The sequence below is a fragment of the Morus notabilis genome, unplaced genomic scaffold, assembly GCF_000414095.1.
Source record: "Morus notabilis unplaced genomic scaffold, ASM41409v2 Scaffold314, whole genome shotgun sequence".
Lineage (NCBI taxonomy): Eukaryota > Viridiplantae > Streptophyta > Magnoliopsida > Rosales > Moraceae > Morus > Morus notabilis.
This window is the reverse complement of record NW_010360279.1, coordinates 210,267-236,639: the sequence shown is the minus strand read 5'-3', so window position 1 is coordinate 236,639 and position 26,373 is coordinate 210,267. Positions and strand designations below refer to the sequence as shown.

Here is a 26,373-nt window from a genome sequence, read left to right as displayed (position 1 = left end):
TTCGAAAGTAATTTCACTCCATCTCCCGAGTGCCAAGTAAAATAGTATGCAAGACCCAATTAAACAATATCTCTATTAGCCTAACCAAATCAAGCATCCATTAAGCAACCTAATATTGATTATCCGGATTAATTAGCCTCCTGAACTCCTGAACTCAACTAAGTTTAGGTTATGCTTTCCCAAATCCAACATGTGAAAGTAACTCTCCCGAGCCTATATCCACACATTTATATCTTTAATTCAATGGATAATCAAATTAGACAATATGCATAGAGAAACACAAATGGATTGAAGTGAAAATACATTAATGAGCATATAGAATCTTAATAACATAGCAACGGTAAAACTATATCAAACCCCTAATTGTAAAGAGTTTAGCTAGAAATATACATCAATAATCCCATACATAAACCAAAAGAGTTTAGCTCCAAATCTTCAAGCTCATGTCCAATCTCCAAGCATGCTCTCCAAAACCTCGTATTTTTCTCTTTTGGTTCCGTTTTTTGTGTTTCCAAACATCCTCTGTGATTCTTAGCTCATTTCTAGTTATACTCCCATTGAATTTAGTGCAAATAAAGCCTTAAATTACTGCAAAACGCATAGAGGTGCTGCAGCGGATCACTTTTCTGCTGCAACGCCGTTAGGATTTTTGAGAAAACCCTAATAGCACAGGCAAACCCGCTGCAGCGGCTCTTCAAGAGGCGCTGCAACAGGTTTTGAAGCTACTCGAACTGTCTAATTCGCTGCAACGGGTTCTTTTAGCCCCGCTTTAGCGTAATAAAATGATGATTTGACTCTATATGCACTCCTTTGAGCTCCTTTGAAGACCTTTTATTCCTAATTAGCATAAACCTACACAAATAACATAAAGACACAATAAAAACACAATAAAAGAGCCAAGAACCGACAAAATTAGCTAAGGTTGGTAACGCAAATAATCGAACTATCAAATGGTTTAAATGATTGAACTTGAGGGCAGAGCTAAATTCTAAGCTTGGTCGTTTAATTCAGTTCAAGCGGAGAATATAATTCAAACTGCATGCTTATCAAACACCAGTTCAAACTGTGTTCACTATTCAAACTGATTTAAACTGGTCTAAATTAGTTTAAATCAGTGAAGCAAACAAGGACAAAAGAGTTCTCACTTTGTTATTCATTACTCTTTTTTCAAAGTGATTTTATAGACTAAAAATACAATAAAGACGTCGAAGAAAGTTTATTAATTCTTTGCCGACAGTCCTAAACAGCATCAGAAACAATTTCCTTTCCCTATTTTCCCCCCTTACGAGACAAAAAATAAATAAAGAAAAGAAAAGAAAAGAAGGAGAATGAAAGGCAATGAATATTGAATATTACATATAGAAAGCAAAGATTGTTGGTATGAAAATGTCTAAGACGCTACAACCTGTAACTTTTTAGCTCTATCGATGGGCTCGTTCAGTTCGCTGATTTGAGTTTTTAATTTAAGTTAAGATGTGATTTTATTTGAGAGTTTTAAATTGTGGTAGAAAAAGATAAAAGTGACTTTTTGTGAGAGTTTTTATCTGTAGCAAAATTGAAATTGAAAACTCGAATCGATAAAATGAACGAGACCTATGTATACTCGCCCCCTTTCACTTTCATAATTATATATTGCCTTTTTTTTTTTTGGCTAAGAAAACAGTATATATATCCTTATTACAAGTACTTGTGGTTGTAGTTTTCACTAAATTATACACGGTTTTTTCTTTTCGAGTACAACACCTAAATACTTGGTTAGTTCATGTTAAATTGAACACTGCTACCAGCACTACATTCATTTAAAATTCAAATACCAAATGACGTATAATCGACAAATAACAATTTCATAAAACTTGAGAATTTGGATTCATGGAAATAACAATAAAGAAAAAGAAAGTAAGGCTATAAATATTATGAATTTTTTTTCCTTGACGAGATAGATACTTTGTGCTTTTATAACAGAGATAGATAACTAAGGCCTCGTTTATTTCACGAATTTAAATTTTTAATTCGAGCTGAGATGTGAAATTTTTTGAGAACTTTTTACTATAACAGAAAAAGTTAGATGTGACATTTTTTAAGAGCTTTTTACTGTAAAAACCTAAAACTGAAAACTCAAATCGGTAAAATAAACGAGACCTAAGAAATTCTTTAACTGAATAATACGTCATGCATGCTTGCGGGGTAGAACTTGAGGCAACAATCAATATCGCTAAACATGCTAATGATATGAAATGAAAATTCAAAATTTAAATCCTATATTTTGCCCTGTCATGTTTTGTTTTTGTTTCTTTGTAAATTTTTTTCCACCATGAACAAAGACCTAAGATGTATAACTTGCTACATATTAAGAAAAACGATTAAATATTAACCTAAGAAGTATACCTAGCTACATATTAAGAAAAACGATTAAATATTATAGTCTGAACATTGTACTACTGCCTTCTTTGGTGCTTAATACTGACACCTTAAATTTAAGATGGACTGAAATTCTTACTTTATGTTGTTGCATCACCGTTTCCTTTGTCTCCTAATATTATATATTATATCATAAAATCCGATATTTTTTTTAGTAATTTAATGTTCCAAAGAATAATAAAAAATGGAGTTACAGACAAGAATCATTACCTGGTTGTTTGGGATTTATTAAACTTAACCTAAACAATTTCCTCTACAAAATTGAAGAAGCTGAAATTTTGGTAACATGGGAATGGTAAGAAAGGAGAAATAAGTCCACCGAAAAATGACAAATTATAATATCACCACAAAACATTTATAATCGAGATTAGAATCTTCTCTTCCAACTCGGGAATCGGGATTGCTTTATTTGTTGTTGTTTTACCCTCCAATCAGATTCATTCATGGCTTTGATGTCGGACCCAAATTCGAATCCTTTCATTTGATCCCTTCGCTACATTTTGGTGAGAAAGAAAGAAGACAGCAAATTTTCCACCCAATAAAAAGGACGGAAAGTAAAACGTAAGCATAAGTTGAAAAATAATTTTTTTTATTATTTGTATGTTTTTATGAGGAAAAAAAATACAATTTACGATAAAGTAGTTATTTAGTATATTATTTATTTTATCCAATATGTTTTCATTTGGTTTTCTAGTAATAGTCGGGTTGTTTTTTATTATTTTTGTTCACTATACTTCAACATCAAAAAGCTCGCTCAGTTTTTCTTTTTATTTGTTATTTTTTTTTTCTTTTTCACGCACTTTTTTTTTTTTATTGATACCGTCGAAAATTGCTGCCGAGGTGTTAAGTTAATCCTCTTCGACAGGTGTAACATTAGCCAGCCATAGGACCAGAAAAAACCAAAGTTACCTCTTAAAATTTTAAATTTGTTACGATTTGTCTTATTTAACTAAATTTGTTCTAATTTTTTATTAGATTTAAGTGATTAAAAATTGAGATATTAAAATATTTGTGTTACATTTGAATTAGAATGTTAAAATTTTTAACTAAACATGTTTTTTTTACATTAATTTAACACAATCGTCGTCAAAATAATGTATATTACAACAACCTTATAAGTTGAGGAGGGACTTGCTAAAATTAAAAGTTTGGAGGGTAATTTGTTAAACCACGACAAGTTTAGGAGGCAAATGTGTTAAAAACTTAAAAACCAAAATCAATCCTTAAAAAGAGGAAAGCATATAGAAACTGCAGAGAAACAATTAGTCTCAAAATTAATTACCCAAGAAGCAGGGAAATGAAGAAAGAGAGACTAAAAAGGGTAGAAGATGGGAAGAGGCGTGGAAAGACGAACAAAATGAAAGATATAACGGGTTAAAAAAGGTGATGAAAGCGCGCGCCGACATACAAGTTAGTTAAAGAGAAAACCCTAATAAACTAGAGTCCATTGTCTTTCTAATCTAATTATTAGAAGGATCTTAAATTAGAAGGATTCTAAAATGATAAGCCGTGTATACTAAACTAAAGGAGGCGTACAAGGAGAAGGTCACTAGTCTTTTAACATTACATTAGAAGGATATTCTAAACCGATGATACTTATGTTCTTTTTTCTTCTCAACATTCTCAATTACCGTACACTCCATTATTTCTTCTCTATCCGTTTTCTTTTTTTAGGAAAAGTCCAAATGTCCAATATTATTTTTTAATTTCTTTCTTCCCACTTTTTCACCCTACCGTTTTATTACTTTTACTTTCTTTCTTTTTTTTTTTTTTTTTTTTTTTTTTTTTAAAGATCCTGCCGAACACTGTGTTAGCCTTTTCCCTCAACTGATCATTGCATGAGACAACTTCCCCCACTTTTTTTTTTTTTCTTTTAAAGAAGAAAAAATACAAAAATAAAATAATAAAGAAAAGGCTATTGTTTTATGGCTGTGGGGACCACCGTGAGACTGTACGGATGGATGCCATCTGTATTAGAGTAGGAAACAAACGGTGGAAAAAGGCCCGAATCTCGATCATTGGAGCGGTGGTGCCCGACCACGCCATTCATGGCCATTATTTCCGCTGATTTTCTTTTTTGGTAACTTCTACAACTCTCATACGGTACATTTAAATATTTTTAGCCATCAAATTAGATTTTAGGAGTTTTTTTTTTTAAGAGAAGAAATTAGATTTTATGAGTTTAATTTTATGAATAGAAATGATTCTATTGAAAAATAAATATAATTCTTAGTAAAATTCTTTTTTCCAATACCAATAAGATAAAACAACATACATTAATACAGAGTTTTCTTTAAAAAAAAAAACATAATTTTTTATTCTAATATGATTTTGGTGTAATTTTATTGCTAGAAAAATTTAACTACGTTAGCAAAAATATGTTTTTGTTATAGCGGTCATTGCCATTGTTTTATTTTTACCAAGCCGAAGGAACCAATGAAATAGTGGTTAGATTTATGTTTTGCCGTGATTTTATTTTATTTGTTTTTGGTTGTCTTATTGGTTATTATAAAAGCCCCCGTCAAAATAGCCAATCATTTTCTCTAACTAATGCATGACAAATATGGGAGAATGGTTTTAGTTTAGAAGGGAAGATTCGAGTTTAACGAATTATACGAGTGAGTGACTTTTTGTCTTTTCTTTCTCATGACAGTAGGTGATTTGGCATCAAGAATAATTGAGGCCAAAAGAGATACTTGAGAATTTCAACTTGTATTGAAATTTATCTATCACGCCCTAACAAATTTATTACACTCTACACCCTGGTTTTTTTACAATCATAGTAACAAATGCTTTTTTTTTTTCCCCTTTCGTGTAAATTGAAAGGGTAGCCCTTCTAATTTTTGGTACCAACTCACTAATAAATTGTCATTTTTACTGTAAGAGATAAACTCATAGACAGTGTCTTAATTTTTTCTCTCTCTATAATTAGTTCATGTAGTTAACTTTCTCTTATAAATAGTTCCAAAATAAATACCTCATAAATGATCCCTCTATTAAATTTTGAATGAAAATCATTAATTTTGTCTCATAAAAGTTCCATGAACTATCTACTCTATTTAAAAATAGTCCTTATGTAAAAAATTATACTAAATTTAATCCCTAAACTTAAAAAGTTGACAAAATTAGTTAGTTTATTAATAACTAGAAGTAAAAAAAAAAAAAACATTAAATATAAGAAGTTGTACTAAACGTAGTCCTACACTTAAAAAAAAAAAGAGTAATTCTATAAACACCCATTATTTCTAAATAACCTGAAATAAACAATAATATTTTTTGTTATAGTAAACAATGTTATAAAATAAACTGTGGGATACACTTTGTTGTACTGTGAATTGTAGTTGTAGTTAATTGCTTTAACTTTTACTATTTTTCTTAGAAAATATTATTCTCTTAATTTGGTGTTGAAGGATTATAATGAATGGGTAAGATATATATGAATATTGTCTTCTTGGTTGAATTCTGAATGCACTGAGTTTCAACGTTTGTCTTATTATGAGTTAAATTTATTTGTAATTTTATTTTTTATATAAATTTTTTTTACTAAAAAAATAAAAAAACTAAAATGAAAAATTGGGTGATTAAAGAATTAAAATGGGTATAATACAAAAGATATTTATAAAAGTACATGTTTTTAAAGTTATTATTATCAGATAATAATAATATGAGAACGTTTATTAACATAGTTGGGCAAAATATCATCACTCAAAAAAAATTATCAAAGTTAACATTTGTGAGTGAATAGATAATAAAAATGTCAAATATATGTGGCAATAAAACTATTTTTGGTATTTTTCTATTTTCAGAAATACACTTGGTACAACTTCTCACATTTAACGTTTTAAACCTATTTATTTAAAAAATAAACTAATTTTGACATTTTTTTCTTTTAGTTTATGAATTAAATTTTGTACAACTTTTAACACATGGATTATTCTTAAAGAGAGAATATAATTTAGGGACCTTTGATAAGATAAAGTTAACGATTTCATCCAAAATTTTACATAATGACCATTTATTTGACTTTTTTAGTTTAGTGTCTATTCATGAGACAAAATTAACAATAACCCTAGAGAGAGAAAAAGGTTCAGGGACTATTCGTAAATTTTACCAAATATAATATATTATTAAAAATTAATGTAACAATCTTTTAGGGTGTGTTCTTTTACATAATTTGAGTTAAAAATATAATATATTATTAAAAATTAATGTAACAATCTTTTAGGGTGTGTTCTTTTACATAATTTGAGTTAAAGTGACTAGACTTAAGATCTTGATTTAAATTAATACATATTTGAGTTAAGACATACCTCTAAAAAATTAGCAGGATTGTAATTAGAACTAAAAAATGTGGTCTATAATTATACTACTTTTTAATAGAGAAATGAGATGTCATATGGCAATAGCAAAAGGCAGAGAGTGATAGCGATAGTGACAAAATAATTGATCTTAGCATTTCTCTTTTTACGAAAAGTATTATAATATAAAGATATGAATATAATTTTTAATATGTTGTTTACTAATAAAAGGTTAAAAATATAAATAAAAAACTTTTTATAAGCTTATTTTTCATAAGCCTTAAGAGTAGGGCTGGCAATTCGTGTTTGCGTGTCATGTTCGGGTCGACATGATACGATTATAGTGAACACGAACACGACACGATTAATAAACGTGTCAGAAATTCAAACACGAAACGCTAATAACACGACACAGCACACGAACACGATTACTAAACGTGCTGTGATGGACCGATACAAAAAAAAAAACACATTTATGACCCGTTTATGACCCAACTAGCAAAAATAGTGAAATTTTATATTGTATTCAAAACTATATTAATTGACTACTTAATATCACTTATAGTTAAAATCATGCATAATAGCCAACACACATTAAAATATCCAAATATCAAACACACATATATATGATACTACTAGATTATCAAGTATATATGTTTCAAAACATACCAATTACCAAACATCCAAAGAAGTTTGAAAACATTACCAAGTACATTTTGATAAGTGTGAAAACATAACCAAACATTTGAATGTTTAAGTGCATAAAACATAAAATAAATATAGGAAAATGTCTTCTTTGAGCCTTGAGGTTGAATGCCCAACTACGATCTGAAAACCAAAATTAGTTACCAGTTGCTTTAACCTATTCATGAAGAAAGAAAACATTTTATTAATGAAAGGAAATTTATAGCTTGGGCATGCCACAAGGAAATTCTTGTTACCTTCCATTGCATTTGAGGTGTTGAGGTTGTGAGAATTTTGAGAAATACCTGAAACGACAGATGAGAGAATGAGAGAAAGAGAAGCCTCCAGAGACTGAGTCAGAAGTAGGGTTTTGTCTGTATATATATATATATATATATGTGTGTGTGTGTGTGTGCGCGCGCGCGCTTAATAAACGGGTCGGGCCAAGCCGTGCTGGCCCGATAACAGCCCGTATAACTAAACAAGTTAAGCGTTTAAACGGACTAGTACGAATCCAACCTATTTATTTTCATATTATTCGTGCCAGCCCATTAACGACCGAATTAGTAATCGTGTGGTCTAAATCCATTTATCTCGTGTCATTTTTGTGTCGTTTTATCGTATCGTGTATGAAATTATCAGCCCTACTTAAGAGGTGGTTTGCTTCAAAAGATCTTATAAAATTCAAAATCACTTTTATATTGTTTATCCAAACATACTCAAAACAACTTTTCAATTTAATAAGTTAAAAATGGTTTTTTAAAGCTGATATTAAAGAATGGGTTTTCTCTATCGTGAGGCCCTCTAAAAAAACTTATTAGTGAAAGGTTTTGGTTGTTAAATTAATTTTTCAATCGTCATATATGCAGAAGAAGTAGTTATGTGTGTCATGTTATAAATTTTTAATATAAATTCTTATAAATCTAATTATTAAAAACTTAATCTAACAGTTAAAATGAATTTTTTAAAGAGTCTCACCGTAGAAGCTGTTCGACGAAGGAAGCGTGAGTTTGGTAAACAAGGAAAGATCCAAGGGCAATAATGTATAGGTGCAGGCAGTTCATAACGGGGATGGGCTATGAAGGTGCCACTCAGAACTTACTATATAGTCTGTTGCGTCTTTAACAAATAATAAATTAAAATAAACAATAAAAATAAAAATAAACAAAAAAAATAATAATAATAATAATGAGATAGGGAGAGAGAGTCCAAAAGACAGAAAGACGCATACCTTAGCGACGCAGAGACACAGCACAGGGTGTCCGTCTCCTACCAGCTCTGACCTCTCCATTTGACCGTTGTTTCTGGTCTCCTCTTTTCTCCTCCCTTTCTTGCGTACGTAGTTATGCTTACGGATGGATCTCTCTTATTATCTTCCTCCCCTTCCTGTTCCTAACTAAGTATGATGAATTTGCTATACTAGCTGATTGCAGACATATCTTATTGTCTGTTTGTTGCTTGCTGGATCTTCTCCTATTCATTTCTGGCTCGCCTGCTCTCTGGACTCTGCTCATAATTTACTAAAAAAAAACAAAAAAAAAAAGGTTTCCCGATCGATGAGGAAGGAGGGCCCACCGTCGTCGTTGAGCTTCTGCGAAACGAAGCCCCTCCTCCTCACATTGCTGGCTTTGACGCTGGTGATGCTCATGTGGAATCTCCCTCCTTACTACCAGAACCTCCTCTCCACCACCACCAACCTCTCCTGCTCCGCCACCTCCGTTAACGCCTCTACTCCTCCTCTCTCCTCCGCCGCCGCCGCCCAGTCTCAGAAGCTCTCCACCACTACCCCTCCATCTCAAACTCAATCTTATACTAAACCCACCGACCCAAACAAGCGAACATTCCAGGCCTATGGCAACGCCGCCGCTCTCTTCGTCCAAATGGGGGCCTACCGCGGCGGCCCAAACTCCTTCGCCGTAGTGGGCCTCGCCTCCAAGCCCACCCACGTCTACGGCCGCCCCTGGTACAAATGCGAGTGGATCTCCTCCGACGGCTCCTCCTCCTTCCGCACTTTAGCCTACAAGATGCTTCCCGATTGGGGCTACGGCCGCGTCTACACCGTCGTCGTCGTCAACTGCACTTTCCCAACCAACCCAAACTCCGACAACTCCGGCGGAAAGCTCGTCCTCAAGGCCTACTACGGCGAGTCTCAACGCAAGTTCGAGAAGTTCACCGCCCTCGAGGAAGCCCCCGGAGCTTACAATGCCTCCAAATACACTCCTCCCTACGACTACGACTACCTCTACTGTGGGTCCTCTTTGTATGGAAATCTCAGCGCCGCCAGGATCCGGGAGTGGATGGCGTACCACGCGTGGTTCTTCGGGCCTCGATCGCACTTCGTCTTCCACGACGCCGGCGGAGTGTCGGCGGAGGTGAGGGCGGCACTTGATCCGTGGGTTAGATTGGGGCGGGCCACGGTGCAGGACATAAGGGACCAGGCGGAGTTTGATGGGTATTATCACAACCAGTTCTTGGTGGTCAATGATTGTTTGCACCGTTATAGGTTTGCTGCGAATTGGACGTTTTACTTTGATGTCGATGAATACATTTATTTGCCGGATGGGAATGGTCTTGAATCTGTTCTGAGCGAGTTGTCGGATTATACTCAGTTTACCATTGAGCAGAATCCTATGTCTAGTTCACTCTGTCTCAACGTTTCCACCCACAATTATTCCAGGTACGCCATTGCATTGATCTTTTCATTTTCTAATTATTCCATTCCATTTCCTGCTGGTATCTCAGATTAGATTCGCCCTCGTAATGCCATACAGAAAGTTAGCCATTTGAGTCTTTTTTTTTTTTTTAGTTGTTTGTTGGTGAATCTAGTTAGCGCAAATGAGTTCACCAATCCACTAATGGATTGCACTGCGAATAATAGGAAAACAGGAACAGAGAAGGAAAACAAATATTTCATTTAAGCGTATATTTGCCCATTTAAGGATTAAAACTTGCATTTTAATGTTATTGTACTCGAATGAGAGGGGAAGAAGAAAAAGAGAAATTAAGAAAGAAAGAAGAATAAGAAAACACTCCCTCTTATTATCATTCGGAATTAGAATTTCATTCTCATATTATTACTAAGTAAAAACGTGAATAACCAGACAGGAAATAGTACGTTCCTTTCATTCTTCTACCGATAGTGGTATGATATAATTTGCACTTAGTATATGCTGTAAAGTAAGATTTGTGCGTTTAGGAGATGCAATCTTATTGAATCTCAGTGCTAATAGTTAATGGTAGCAAAGCAAAGAAAAGATATGTAGCTTAAGCTTGTTTTTCAATGGGATGGTGTTAGTGTAAGTTATTAAAGAAGAAGATGTGTTGTGCTTGCGGTGATTATGTTTCAGGGAATGGGGGTTCGAGAAACTGTTATTCAGGGAGTCAAGAACCGGAATCAGGAGGGACAGGAAATACGCAATACAGGCAAAGAATGCGTATGCGACGGGGGTGCACATGTCGGAGAATGTGATAGGCAAAACGCAGCACAATACAGAGACCAAAATCCGATACTATCACTACCACAACTCAATTTCGGTGATGGGAGAGCCGTGCAGGGAGTGGCTGGCATTGACGGCCAAGGACAACGTGACCTGGCACAATAAGCTGCCTTATGTGTATGACGACAACATGAAGAAGTTGGCCAAAACCATCAAGCAATTCGAGCGCGATTCCATTGGGACTCTGCTAGATCCGCGCTTCTCCTGATCACACACAAATATATATATGATCCTAATACTGTGAGTGGTTGCGGCAATGGCAAAATCAAATGAAAATGGGGGTGATTGCGTGATTTGTATTTTGTGCATATATATGCTCACGCCTTGCCCCTAAGGCCTAATCCTATTATGTGTCTTCCTGGTGTCGTAAATGGTAATGATTCTTTTTTATATACGAGTATAGAGAGATACGGAGTGTTGCTCATTGCTGAGAATACACTCCTCTTCCTCTCTCATGGCCCATGGGGACTCCACACATCTCCCTTGCTCCACCACGTTTCTTTCCAATCTAATTCCAATTATTTCCTTTCTTTTTTCTTTTTTAAAGAAAACCCGCAAAGAAAAAGAGAGGAATTTACCTTACTTTGTGTATGTGAGTAAGAGTACGAGTGGCCCAGGTTGCTGCTCTATTTGCTGCCTCTCTTTTTATTTTTATTCTTATTTTGTTATTTCTTTAGACTTTTGAATGAAAACATTGTTTATTTATTTGTCAAATATTCACTGGAATAGAAATTTATTCTGTAAAGGTGCTTGGTAAGGATCTTGTTCTGACCTCTTTTTCTTTTTTTTTTTTTCTTAAAAATAAGGGGCGAACTACTTTTATAAAGTTAAAAAAAAAAAAAAAAAGGCTCATGAAAGAAAACCAACAATGCCATGTGATTCGTTTCCATGAAATCATTGTTTGATCAAATTGTGGTAATTATAAGGAGGCATTATGCTTTTGCTTTTGCTCAACCGAAACATGAAGGGGACTTTCTTCTTTCTGTCTCTACCATTGGATGGTTTATCACATTATTACATCCAGAATAATTAGCATTACGATCTGAATGGAGGGCTTAGTTTTAGCAAATTTTGCCCCTGTGAGTCATATCCACAGCTGAGTGGATCATGTTTGCAATATGTATGACGTAAAAGAGAATAACCAAACTGTAGTTGGACTTTGACATTGCTTTTTGACCATTAACGCGAGGATTTCATTTTCCTAACGGATTCATTGAAAAGCTGATCCGTAATTTCACCCCCTTCTTCTTTTGTGTCGTTTTGGGTTGTTTTTGTGTCAAATGTGTTTTATACATTTATTTATGAGAATATTATATGTACATTTTGAGAATAGCGTGTAATGGTGAAACTGAAACTAGAGGATCACTTGACTCTCTCTCTCTCTCGCAAATTAACCAAAGCAAAGCAGTTCTTTTAAAGAGGCTACCTACTCTCTCCTCTCTTGTTAGGTATTACGTAGTAATAATGTAATCTGAAAACGGTTTTATGTCCTACTCTTTGGAAAGCCTTTAAAGTTTAAATACATGCCTAGTGGATACAAGTTTTGGTCATTAAATAACAATAAATTATTATGCGAAACCAAAGGTTTAATCCCAAAAATGCCCCTGAACATAGGGAAATTTTTAGGAATTTAACCCCAAATTCAAGGGTTATTTTTGGGAGGGAGTAACCCAAAATAAAAAGGCCAACAGTAGGGCCACATGCAGGGTAATCTTGACCCTTAAAAGTATATATATCAGGACTTTTATATTTTACTCTTAATTCATAACATTTTTAGTTAAATAATTATACTAATAAAAGATTATTTATCAAGAAAAAGAGTTAAAAATTCAGACTCATACACTCTTAAAGGTAAATTCTATAATTTTCTTGTTGAAATCAGCCCACTTTGCTATGTAGGCTAGCCCATTTCACGACCAAATCAAAAGATAAAAAGCACAAATTTAAGGATAATCTTAGTAAATACTCTTTAAAAATGTATGAATTATAATTTTTATTATTTACTCTTTATTTATAACATTTTTAATTAAATAATTATACTAATAAAAAAGTATTTATTAATAATAAAGAGTAAAAATCTAGACTCATATATTTTTAAGGATAAATTTTTTATTTTTAAATTTTTTTTTTAATAATAATTAGAATAGAGAGTTTAAAAACAGAGTAAGGAGAGGCCGCGTTTCTTTTCTTCGGCGGCACAGATAGTTATGATTAGTTTGAAGTGAAGATATGTAGGAATCTAGGATGAGACTACTAATGGTACTTTGTTTTTTTTTTTTGTTGTTGTATTTATTTATTTATTTTTGAATTAAAGATTGTGAAAGGGGAATGTGTGTGGATAAGCTTCAATGGAGAATATGAGGAATGGAGGATCTAATTTCAATTAATTACTTAATTAATAGATCATCTTTGACCTTTTCATTAGCAAATATTATTAGATTTAGATGGACCATCTTTTTTGTGTAATCGGGCACCACACCACTCCACTTTGCCCTTTTTTCCCCTTTGGTGACTCCGCTTTCACTCTGGGCTCAGTGGGAAGTGGGAACAAAAAAGGAACAACACTGTTCAAGTGTTCGGATACAGTTTGGATTTTTTCTTATTTCAGTCATTAGACCTTTTTCCTTTAAAAGAGAAATCTATTCTACTGAACACGTGTGTTGCTCTTTAGTCTAAAATTATTTAAAACCATTTGTTTCACGAGGTTTTTATCACAATTTAAACAGTTTTGTTAATTATTTTATCTAATAATTTTTTTTTTGAATTTATGTTAAAATCTATGAACCTATCGAGGTTGAATGCCTTATGACTGTACCGGACGGGCCTAATGTAATTCATGTGTTTGCTAAATTATTAGTCGGGTTAACTTACTTACAAATAAGGCATGTTTGAACTGTTTTCGTCTGTATTCTGCCCTCTCGGGCCGTTTTCTTCGCTGAACAGCACAAAAAATAAGTTTTGTTTGAAGTGAAATTGTTTGCTTTTTGAAAGAAAAAATATATTTAATTAAAAATTGATAAACAATCATCTTAATACAATGTTGATGACTCATTAGAGAGACAGACGCACGCTTGAGGTCTGAAAATGGGAAAACACCTCATCACGGTAACAACGAGCACACATAAAACTCGAATTGAAAAGAACTCTCAGGTCGAGATAGGCTTTCGAGCGCTGGAGAGATAAATCGCCAAACCCCACAAAGAGGAGACATCTATACGACATAGAAAAAATTATAGCCGGACGAAGACAACCTTATCATGAGACATACAAACGGCCTTAAGCTGATCACTAAAAATTAATAACAAATAGCAAAACAAATGAGGGTTGGGTGGGGAGACCACCGCCCTAATTACAAACACAAAAATTACATTAAAAAAAAAACCTTCGACCACCGCTGTTAAAAGCCTCCAATGAAGGGTAATTGGCCAATGAGCCGTCGAGGGAGAATGCCGGCCAAGAAATCTCAAACACCAAACGATAAACTCGCCTGAAAATAAAGCTCATCCGTTCTGCTTCTAAGCTGTAAACTGATTTAGATCTACCCAAATAGAATCACTATACTGTATACCGCCACTACTAATGAGAAGCTCACGACTAGGCGAATCAAAGGATCAAGTGTCATTGCCAAGAGTCTAGTAGCGTGCCTGAAGACATACTCAGAACTCCAACTATTGTTCACTCTTTTTTCTCTAGTTCGTGTGGGGGAGAGAACGAGAGAGTGGAAAACCTTAAAACCAAAAGATCGAAGTGAAATTGTTTGTTTGACACCTAATTTTCTTCCGTAAGATATTTTTGGCATATAGAAAGTTAAGATGAAAACTACCGTTAAACGAAATCGCTAGTTCCTTCCCCTAATTGGCATCATCCAAGCTACAGATTCCAACTGTATGTCATGCATAGGTTGTTACAACTATTATATTACTTCTATAAAAAAAACCATTATATTAATGGCAATAAATATTTTCTTACACATATCTAGTAGCAAATATATGTCGTTGATGTCTGGATGACCTTTTATTTTTTGTTTTTGGATATTTTTTTTGGGAAGGAGGTTAATTTCCAAATATATATATATATATATTCCGAATAATCTAATTTGACAAGGAACGTCCTAGAAGGAAATTATCCAAAGGGAAACCCTAACATCGAATGCTTGGACTTTAGAGGAAAGAGTTGACTATTGACTAGCGATGTTATGTTATTTTGTAGCTGAGGAAAGATTGCGCCGCCAATACATACACGTGTACTCTGGCGGCGTTTCTATCAAAATATATAAAAAAATTTATTCTTATTATTGCTTTAGAAGATGAAAATAATAGACACGCAGCCATGTCCAAAATATATATATATATATATATATATATAAAGAGACCCTCAATAATTCTAGATTGTCTCACTTTAATCCCACAAGATTCAAAATGTAACAATCTTCTCACTCAAAGTTTGCTTCTATGTACTTCGATCAATAAATGAGACGTTTAGTTCATGGATTAGAATTATTTTTGATTTATGTGTAAAAAACACAATAAAAAAAATTCAAAATCCTATTTCTAATTGTAGCCCACCATTTACTCCTTCGTTCAAAAGAAGGAGAAGTCGTGGAGGCAAATGTGAATAAATGAATCATCTGCTGACAACGTCAAATGTGATTAAAGCTATGAAAAAACTGACACCCTTTTGGCCTAAGGGTTGGTTATGTAACAGAAGTAAACTCCGGGTGCGTAGGTTGCTATATTTTGAGTATTAGGGACCAAAATAGTAAAACACCGAATCTTGTGTGGCTGAAAGTGAAAAAAGAAAAAAAGCATATATAAAAGTTTATTATCGGTTATTCAAAAAAAAAAAGAAAAAATGTTTATTATCGGTTTCGGTTGGGGTAAAGTCGGCGTGTGATTCCGCAAAACATGAGGTTCGATGGAGCCCAGTTGCCCCAAGTGGACAAAAGAAAAGACAAAGTGGGGCCCTATCAGAGTGGAAGTAATAATCTGGATATCGGCGGTTGTAATAACAGAAACACCAATCGTACGGTCATTCATGTCCGTCGATACGATTACTTTTCCTTAGCAAATGCTTTGCACACGTCTCTCCTCCTTTTGTTTTCCCTTTCTTTCTCAATCGTTTTTCTTCTTCTTCTTCGTTCTTTTACTTGTAATAAATGAAAAATTATTAAATGCACATTAATCAAATTTCTTTATTTAAGCTTTGCTTAATAAAATAGATGCTGATTTCAGACCAGAGTTATGAGTAGTGACCGCCTTACATAATAATTTTAATAAGCTTCATAAGCTACTGCGGTTTCCTCTTCTCCAAGACTTGCCTATTTCAGACCAAAAACACCATTTCTAATTCACCACTACATCATGTATATATGTATGTATGTGTATTCAAGCCCTCGTCCCTCTCTCTGTAATTCACCAAGTTTCTAAACCTTTTTCGCCTCTCTCTCTCTCCAGGTACTCTCTCTCTCTCTGCTCCATCAAATATAGATTTATATTTATTCCCGTAATATATGATTTCTTTTATTGAAAGTGAATGAGAGAATTAATACAACCTGCTCTTTATGACCAATAAATTAAAGGGCTTGATTGGATTGTATTTGGCACTACACAGAGTAAGAGTGGTTGGTTTTGAACTTTGTTTGGTGTGGTCAAGACAACAACAAAGAAGAAGAAGAAGAAATTAAGTCATGGTAACATGTTGTTAATTTATCTTTTATATATCTGGTGCATTATATTATAAGATTAGTATAATTATATTCGTTGCTGCTTAAATCAGATTTAATTCATTGCGAGTTGCGTTGGAAACAGGTGAGTCCAGTAGTAGGGAGATTAATGGGAAAAGGAGGAGGAGGAGGAGAAGAAGAAGAAGAAGAAGAAGAAGAAGAAGAAGAAGAAGAAGAAGAAGAAGAAAACGAGGAAGAAGAAGAAGAAGAAAAGATGGGACCGGCGTGGCTGAAGCCGATGTTAAGAGGAAGGTATTTCAATACATGCCCAGTCCATGGCGACTCCAACAAGAGCGAATGCAACATGTTCTGCTTGGACTGCATGGGACCCTCTCTCTGCTCCTACTGCTTAATCCATCACCAACACCACCGTGTTGTTCAGGTTTCTTTCTTTCTTTCTTTTTTTGCCCCCTTTATTATTATTATTATTATTATTAATCCAGATCATTTAATTCTTGTTTCTTTATTGAAATTGAAATTGAAATTGAAATTTTAATTTTGAAATTGAAACAAAAAAAAAAAATTGTTGGGATTCGATTACTGTTTGATATTAGATACGAAGATCGTCGTACCATAACGTGGTGAGAGTGAGCGAGATTCAGAAGTACATAGACATAACAGTTGTGCAGACATACATAATAAACAGCGCAAAGATTGTGTTCCTGAATGAGAGGCCTCAGCCAAGGCCTGGTAAAGGTGTCACCAACACTTGCGAGATTTGCTGCAGATCTCTTCTTGATTCCTTTCGCTTCTGCTCCCTCGGCTGCAAGGTACACTAGACATATATGACACACTCTCTGCATTCTTATTTCCTACATTTTTAAACCGGAAATTCTGTATGGAAATGATTAATATAATGATTTGTGGGTTGGGTTTTTGTTGTGGTAATGATTAGCTTGGGGGGATTAAACGAGGGGACCCAGAGTTGACATTTACACTGAGAGGAGCAGGAGGGAAGCACGGCAGTGATATTAACAATAATGGCTTGGAATGGGGATCGGAATCGGACCAATCAACGACCCCTAACAAGAAGAGGATGAAGACTCATGTTTTCAGTCGTTTGATGGATCATGGGGCTGCTTCTGCTCATCATGTGTTCTCCACTCATGATCAGAGCTCCGGGGATGAAGCCGCCACTGTCGCCATTCCTCCGTCGACACCGCCAATATTCAACCACCACAATTCCCACAGACGAAAGGGTATTCCTCACCGTGCTCCCTTTTGAGCTCTAAAACCCCAAAGAGAGAAAAAGGAAAAAAAAAAAAAAAAAAAAAACCAAATCATAGGGGAGATGTAGGGCCACATTAGTATTGTATAGTATGATTAAGTACTAAGAAGATAAGCTAAACTTTCTTAATTAAGAGCGTGATACGGACAGTGCAAAAGAAAAGGAAAGTGGCTTAGTTGGCTATATTGATGTAAATAGCACAATGTTAAAAAGGGGAAAACAAAAGGTGGTTGTCATGTCTGGTTAATACTTTCTGGATTTGCTGAAATTAGAAAGCTTAGGACAATATTGATAGCTTTTCTTTCTTTTGTGTTGACACGAGAAAGACAGCCCCCTATTGTACAGTGGAATGATCGAAAAATGACTCTGTATATATATATATATATATACACACACATATATGGGGTTTTGGTTAATATTGTTAATCCTTTATTGTGGGAATATTATTGTACACAAAACAGTACAGTACAGAACAGAACAGAACATGTAATCTGGACTGTTGTGTTGCATATAAGATGGCATTTCTTAAAAAAGGTTAAAAGTATTCGTGGCTTATTCTGTACACGTGCATGCGGTTGTTTGTGGCTGCCAAGGGTGATCTGTTTAAGGGAATTTCTGAATCTGAAAAGGTGAGACTACTACTCGTTTCAAAAGTTATGCTCTGTTTTACACACTATGAAGCGTCTCTGTTTTTTTTTTTTGGGTGTGTGTGTGTGTGGCAATGTCTACCTTATTGTTATAATCATGCATGGCTTCACTGTGATTATTACAAGGCCATACCAAAACCAGGTATACATTCTGCTTTTAGTTAGTTAGATGTTCAACTATGATTCCTTTTTATATAAATATAAGAATAGATATAAGAATTTTATGGTAGAATAAAACAAATGTACCTCTTAATAGAATGCAAATTTGTATGAATATATATATATATATATATTCATTTCCATTTGTGTATTTAGAATTTTATATTATATATATATATATATATTTTGTTTTGAGATGATTCTAATAATAATATTATTATTATTATTATTATTATTGGTTCAATATATGTAGGTAGTGATCAGTGGATTGTGACATTTTATGTTGGTTTCCAAATATGAAATGTATTTATGGTTAGTGTGATGTGTGGTGATGGGTGGTCATTGGAAGGTTGATGGGGGTGGATGAGCACGAAATACTGGAGCGTTAACGTTTTTTTTTTTTTAACAAAAAAAAAAAAAAAAAGAGAGAAAAGAAAAAGAAAAAAGAAAAAATTGAATATGCGTATTTATGTGTGGGTGACTGGGTGTTAGTTAAGAATAAGAAAGGGTAATTAAGAGGAGAGTGGAGACGAAACATCAAAATCAATAAAAAGCTTACGTTTAGTTCATGTATTAAGAATCATGATTAAGAATTATTCTCGTTTTATGTGTATTTTTTGTAAGAGAAAAACACTGTAGAGAATCATGAATCATGATTCAGAATCAGAGACGAATACAGAAAATAAATGTCAAGATTATTAGGAGACACGTAAACCCCACACTTCAGCTCCAGGTGCTCCAAAGTCTCATCCACTTGAAAATGATTATTGTTTTTTGTTTTTTTTTTTTTTTTTTTTTTTTTTTTTTTTTTTTTTGTGGATCGGAATCAGCAATATATTGAGTGATAAGTGTATAAGTTAATTACACACACACATATGTGTAGTTATCCATTAGATTACATGTAATATTGTATAAACAATTAGTTGTGGGTCTACTCTTCTCTTGTATGTAGTGAGAGCCGTGAAGAATCTGAAAATTGAAAGACATCACAAGCTCACAAACACAACACACATCACTGCGTCCGACTCCCGCTCTCCTCCGCCAATCGATTCGCATTCGCCCTCTGTCCATTCACTCACTCACTTGTCGCTTCATTCATTCCCCTTTTTTTGCCCCCTTTTTTATTAATTAATAATTGAGTTAATTTATTTTCACACCTACTATTTTATTTTAATTTGCTATTTAAATAATAGTGATTAACGATCTTAGTATTAACATGTGAGTATCCTCAGCAATTTAACTCTAACTCTGGTTAATTAATGGAGTTGATTTGTTAATTATTACAAAATTTGTGGGACTAAATTAAAAACAAATAAGTTTAAAAAATGAAAATGTCATATCACGAAAAGTTTATGGGGCTCAAATACTTGAAAAGAAAATATTAGTGTTTCATTAGTAAAAGAAAATTAGTCATAGTTAAGTTAAGCAATTAGTTGTATATAACGATGACGATAATGTTGAGAATTTGCTTAAGGTTTTGGAAAGGGCCCACAAATGAAAAGACAAAAATTTTACGTGGCGTTGCTTTTGAATAATATTATTATGGAGATTCCTTTTTCAGTGTAAGTATCTCATCTTAAACTCCAATATGAGGGCCACAAATTTGTCTGTTTTATTTATTTATTTATTTATATAGAGGTTTGTTTCGTTTGTTGATGAGTCAGTTTGCGTTTGGGGATGACCACGTACATCTTCCCAATGTTTGTAATATATTTTGTAGGACCGATAATATAAGTCAGACAATACGATTTAAAAATGATATGTATTTTGTGAGTTAAGGTTGAGAAAAGAGATATTTAGGTTAGAATTGGATTGACCTAAAATTGATACGAAAAACACGAGTTAATTTTGAGTTAGACTCGCTTAACCCGAACACGACACGAAACTTCTAAGAAACTAAAAAATATATATTTTATTATATATTTTAGATTTTATTATGAACTTGTGATGTCATAATAGTTATACTCAAAATCTTATACTATTATTTGTTTAATTTTGATAGATGTTATTGTATTTTAGCGTGTTATGAATTTTAAGTTATTTTTAATATGTGAAAAATTAAAGAAAAATATATAATTTTCGCGTCAATTTCGAATTCATAGGTTAATTTCGTATCACGAATCATTTTCGTATCGTATCATGTCGCGTCAATCCGTAAAGTGGTCGTGTTGTGATTTTTAAAAAAAATCGTGTTACGGATTGATTATAAATTAAAAAAAAATGATTAAAACACAATACAAACATGATACGTGACACGAATTACCATCCTTAATATTCTAAAAAATAGTCCTTTTCATGCAGCAATATACACCATAGGCTAGTACTAAAAGATCGTAAGAATAAAAGTTAAGCAAAAAATAAAACATATACGAGGTAATTAATTACTCTAAATTAGTTAATTTAACACATCTATTTTTTTATTTTTATTTTTTTTGCAGTAACGATTATCAACTAAAAAAAGGTCTACTTAAGAGGGGAAAAAAAAAAAAAAGAGGTCTTCTTTGCTGGCAACTACGCAGTGCCATTTGCAACTTAAAATCAAGAATGACGACAACAATAATGGAACACAAGTTTGTACGAGTTTTCCGGGGAATTAGGAGCTATAGACGACACAATCCCTTGTGTGTGTGGGCGCGCGCGCGCGTGTGTATATATATATATATATATATATATATATATATATATATATGTACTTTACTATTGACTGAGAAAAGATAAGAACTGATCATGAATTTGAGCTTGAGTTAATTATCAACCTGATGCCCTACATTTTTGAGGCCCCACTTGACTAAATTGTCTGTCAACTTGAAGCCCGACTATAAGTAATTTCTTCATGAACGTCACATGTGTCTATATTCTCGATAGAAATAAACCATTGATCGAGAAAAGCATAATCTAAAAGTATAAGGTAAATTTTGTGACAAATCTTTAATCTCTAACATATGTAAAAAGGCAAGTCAAAAACTTCTCATTTCTTTTGACATGTGACATCAAATTTTATTTTTCTTTTCTTGTTTTTTAAACATTTTTCTAATTTCTTTTTGTCTTTTCTTTTGTTTCTCAAACATGATGTGTTCTTTTTTTTGTTAAAATACTTTTTTTTTTTTTTTTTTACTTTGTCCTTACTAAAATAATTTATTTTAAATATATCTCTATTTATTAAGGAAAAATATATCCATATTTTTTCCTTTTTGCTAAAGACTTTTATGCAATTTAATCCTTTTTTATGTGTTTTTCAAAACACTTTTTCTTTTTCAGTTGCTCCTATTAAAATAATTTTTATACATGTGTCCCTAACTATTATGTCATGTACACTTATTAATAGCAATATCACCATCTAGGATATGTTGAGATTTGACTTTTTATAATATTACCGTAGGAATTATATGTCAAAGATTTGTTTTTGTACTCTCTCTTTTTTATTTCAATTAGCTAGCTGTCATACCTTGTAAATAGCAATTACCAGCTTGTACAGCTATATTTGTATGCCACCCATTTATATATAAAAGAATATCATATATGCCTCTTGTATACACAAGAGACCAGCGTTTTTTCTCAAAAGTTTTTCCTTCCTTTTTATTATGGTATCAAAGCGGTAAGAATTCTGATTATTTTCCGCCATGGCTGACAAAGCGGCCGATAAGACATTCGTGACCGACAAAGCAACCGATAAGGCATCATTTGAAAATGATCCTTTCTTCATCTACCATTCTGATAATCCCACAGGCGTCTTAGTTTCTCCACTTCTTACAGGTGATAACTATGGATCTTAGTCTCGTGCTATGACTATGGCACTTCGTGCAAAAAACAAGATTGGGTTTGTTGATGGAACTATCGAAAGGCCAAAAGATTTGAATTAATTGGAGCAGTGGAAGCGATGCAATTATTTGGTCTGTTCATGGATACTCAATTCAACTAAGGGTGAAATCCGTGGCAGTATTTTATATGCTGACACAGCCAAAGAGATATGGGATGACCTTGGTGAAAGATTCTTTCAAACCAATACACCAAAAATATTTCAACTCAAGCAATCAATCATCAAGCTCACTCAAGAAGACAATTTTGTTTCCACCTATTTCACCAAGTTGAAGACACTATGGGATGAACTCATTTTTTTCACTGTTGTGGCACCTTGTACCTGTGGCCATGGTAAAGTAATTGCAGCTCGTTTTCAACAAGATCGCGCTATGGAATTTCTCTAAGGTTTGCATGAACGTTATTCAAACCTTAGAAGTCAGATTCTCCTCATGGAATCCTTCCCAAATCCCACCAAAATATATGCATTAGTGGGGCAGGAAGAAAAGCAACGGGAAATACATTCAACATCTTCCTCTGTCAACACAAGTAACGCTGGCACAGAGAATCGATCTGCCCCATTGACAAAACATGGAAACAATGATGGAGGTCCTCGTGCAAATCAATTCAGTCAAAGAAGTGATGGGGAAAATCGTCGGATGGGAAAACCAAGAATGCATTGTGATTATTGTGGTTTTAACAACCATACCATCGATTTTTGCTACAAGCTTCACGGCTATCCCCCTGATAAGCAAAAGTGACCACCGAAAAACCAAAATCCAGGCTCCTCTTCTACAGGATATCCTCATCCCAATCAACAGGCCTTGGTATCTGCTCCACTGATCACACCTGAACAATACCAAAACATTTTGGCAATGATTTCATCAGGTAGTACTAATTCCAGTGCTAATTTAGCAGGTATAGCTCTCTCCACTGTATCTTCTATTGCTTGGATTATTGGCAGTGGTGCCACAAATCCCATGTGTTCCTCTTTGTCATATTTTTCATCTTATACGCCTTGTTCAAATCCATCTTTTGTTCAATTACCTGATGGCACCAATGCACAAGTTACTCATATAGGCACAGTAAATCTGTCTTCAAGACTCTAACTTGATCATGTATATTACATTCCCTCCTTCAAATTCAATCTTTTATCTGTTAGTTAGCTTACAAAATCCCATAACTACTCAGTTATTTTTTTTTCATGATCGATGTGTCTTCCAGGACCTTTCAACGAGGAGTATGATTGAAGAGGGTAGTGTACATGGTGGACTTTATTGCCTCCAAGCAGCTTCTGCACATTTGGTTACCAGAACACCCACTTAGATATTTGGCATTGGCGACTGGGCCACTTATCCTCTCAAAGATTATCTGATTTATCTAAAGACTTTCCTTTAATTTCTTGTTACAATTAATATGTCTGTGACGTTTGACCTCAAGCAAAACAAACTCGTTTAAGTTTTTCACAGAGTGTTATTTGTGATATTTGGGGTAGTTTTTCTCAACCATCTTTTTTTGGTGCACACTTTTTCCTTACTATTGTGGATGATTTTTCACGTTGCACTTGGTTATTTCTCATGCGTTATAAATCTGATGCAATTTTCCATTTAAAATCATTATTTGCTATCGTGAAAACTCAACTTCATTTTCGAATTGAGAATGTCCATTATGGAGATGGTGATACATTTCTTCCTCAGATCCAACAAGTTCGTTTTGAGAATGGTACTGAATTTTTATCTAAAGAAATGCAGCAGTTTTTCCTTGAAAATGGAGCCGTTCATTAAAGAAGTTGTGTTGCCACCCCCCAACAAAATGGGGTTGTGGAACGCAAACACCGACACCTTTTGGAAGTAGCACGAGCCTTGCGATTCCAAGCACATTTACCCATCTCCTTTTGGGGTGAGTGTATTCTTACAGCTGCGTACTTAATTAACAAAATTCCCACACCATTATTAGGGAGAAAATCACCTTATGAAATTCTTTACAATAATCCAGCTTCATATTCCCGTCTTCGTGTGTTTGGATGTCTTGTGTTTGCTCATAATGCTCATATTAAGCATAAATTTGATCAACGTGCAAAGCCTGGCATATTTGTTGGGTATCCATATGGACAAAAGGGATATCATATTTATTATATTACTACACATAAACTTTATGTGTCTCGAGACGTTGTTTTTCATGAGACAAATTTTCCTTTCTAAGACCTCTCCGGTCATTCCAGTACCTCTTGAAGATTATTCACAAAGTGAAATTCTTCCACATTCTGTTGTCCCTACCGAAACAGAAGCTAATTGTGCTCCAAACACCTCAAATGACTCCACTCCTTCCACTTCTACTCAATCTACACAACCAATTCAGCCACAGACCACTCAATGTCCCACTAGAGAACGCCATCCACCTTTATATCTTAAAGACTATCATTGTGCAATAGTCAACAATGCTACACTACTCTATCCAACAACTCGTAAAGAAAAAGGTACTCCTTATCCACTTGAGCAATATATTTCTTATGATAATTTTTCTGCTTCACATCGAGCTTTTCTATATGCTATTTCTTTAACAGAGGAATCTAAGTCATTTTCTCAAGCAGTAAAAAGTCCTCAGTGGCGTGACGCTATGACTGTCGAAATTAGTGCCCTTGAAAATAATAACACTTGGACTATCGGTTGTAAGTGGGTGTACAAGATCAAGCATCGTTCCGACGGCACAATTGATAGATATAAAGCACGCCTTGTTGCCAATGGTTTCAATCAAGTGGAAGGACTTGACTATCATGACACATTTGCTCTGGTAGTCAAATTAGTCACAGTTCGAGTTCTTTTATCAGTTGCCACAATAAATAATTGGTCTCTGCACCAACTTGATGTTAATAATGCTTTTTTACTGGTGACTTGGATGAAGAAGTCTACATGACATTGCCACCCGGATTTGGTCGAAAAGGAGTGTTAGACAATATAATAGAAAATACAAAGAAGAACAAGGAAATAAAGGAATAACAAAATAATGAAAATTGTTACAACCCGAAATCAACCTTTCTATGGAATTCGAAAACGGAATTGTATGAATGTCGAGGCACGTGAACCACGTTGTCCTTAAAACAGATTCGTCCCCTCCGGCGTGTGCTTGAGGTTACGTTGGACGTCCGTCTCCCAGGATACAACGACAACGACGGCAGCTCGATGCACTTTCGGAACCGTCCGGCGAACTAGAACTTGATCTTCCCTCTATCACCAAAACCGAACTACAAGAACTACTCAAGGAAATCCGGAACAAACCAAGAGAGAGAGAGAACCAAAAAGGAGAAGAGAATTGTGAGGAAGTGTGTGCCTATCATGTGGAGTTTTGGCCTTTATATAGGCTCCAAAATCTGGGTGTTACACCAAGACATTATGGTGTAATAACCCAGATTTATTCCCGGAATAATGGTGATTAAAACCAGCCAAAACGTTTTTTGATTTCCCATGGTGAATCTGGCCACATTCTGGCTAGTAATTCAGCTTTTGATGATGGAAAACCAAAGCCATGAAAGCTTGATTCGGTTTTGCCTCCATTGATCACCATTAAGGTCTCATTATGGTCTTTAACCATCATTGTTTTATGCCAAACGGAAGCTGGAAGGTCTTGGCTAGAGCAAAAATAAAATCGCAAAAGTAAGCTCACGCGTTTTTCGGTCCGGCATTCGTGTCCGCAGGTCGCGGGCGCACACATTAGGCCCCAAACCCGCCGGGCCCGTGATTCCAAGTACCATACTTAGACCATCAATTTCTCATTCACCCAAAATCCATTTTGAGTGTATGAATACTTGATTTCGATCTCCTCGTGACGAAGAACGCAAATCCATCGAGACCCGTCTCAAAACCTATTGGGCCCCTTTCAAACATGGGCCTCAAAATGGGCCTTTAAAATGGCTTAATAAGCCATTTTT

The 26,373-nt window shown here is 34.3% G+C and overlaps 2 protein-coding genes across 3 annotated transcripts; both read left to right on the top strand.

Moving 5' to 3' along the window:
• Positions 1-8,631: 8,631 nt before the first annotated feature.
• On the top strand, positions 8,632-11,287 carry LOC21407508 (galactan beta-1,4-galactosyltransferase GALS1). The gene is made up of 2 exons (XM_010096189.2): positions 8,632-10,077; positions 10,748-11,287. Exons 1-2 carry the CDS (start codon positions 8,957-8,959, stop codon positions 11,103-11,105), a joined length of 1,479 nt encoding a protein of 492 aa, XP_010094491.1. The 5' UTR covers positions 8,632-8,956; the 3' UTR covers positions 11,106-11,287.
• A 4,757-nt stretch (positions 11,288-16,044) lies between these two features.
• LOC21407507 lies at positions 16,045-17,894 on the top strand. 2 transcript variants are annotated; one of them, XM_024164330.1, is made up of 5 exons: positions 16,045-16,350; positions 16,508-16,586; positions 16,705-17,001; positions 17,174-17,389; positions 17,515-17,894. In XM_024164330.1, exons 2-5 carry the CDS (start codon positions 16,584-16,586, stop codon positions 17,842-17,844), a joined length of 846 nt encoding a protein of 281 aa, XP_024020098.1. In that variant the 5' UTR covers positions 16,045-16,350; positions 16,508-16,583; the 3' UTR covers positions 17,845-17,894. The 2 variants fall into 2 exon arrangements, with proteins under 2 accessions (XP_024020098.1, XP_010094490.2); XM_010096188.2 differs by having other exon boundaries at positions 16,476-16,586.
• The last annotated feature ends 8,479 nt before the right edge of the window (positions 17,895-26,373 follow it).

Bases quoted from the DNA above. Each gene is read 5' to 3' on its own strand.
- LOC21407508 (XM_010096189.2), top strand. From the start codon at position 8,957: ATGAGGAAGGAGGGCCCACCGTCGTCGTTGAGCTTCTGCGAAACGAAG. The intron at 10,078-10,747 runs GTACGCCATTGC...ATTATGTTTCAG, and splicing joins TCCACCCACAATTATTCCAG to GGAATGGGGGTTCGAGAAAC.
- LOC21407507 (XM_024164330.1), top strand. The intron at 17,002-17,173 runs GTTTCTTTCTTT...GTTTGATATTAG, and splicing joins AACACCACCGTGTTGTTCAG to ATACGAAGATCGTCGTACCA. The intron at 17,390-17,514 runs GTACACTAGACA...GGTAATGATTAG, and splicing joins TCTGCTCCCTCGGCTGCAAG to CTTGGGGGGATTAAACGAGG.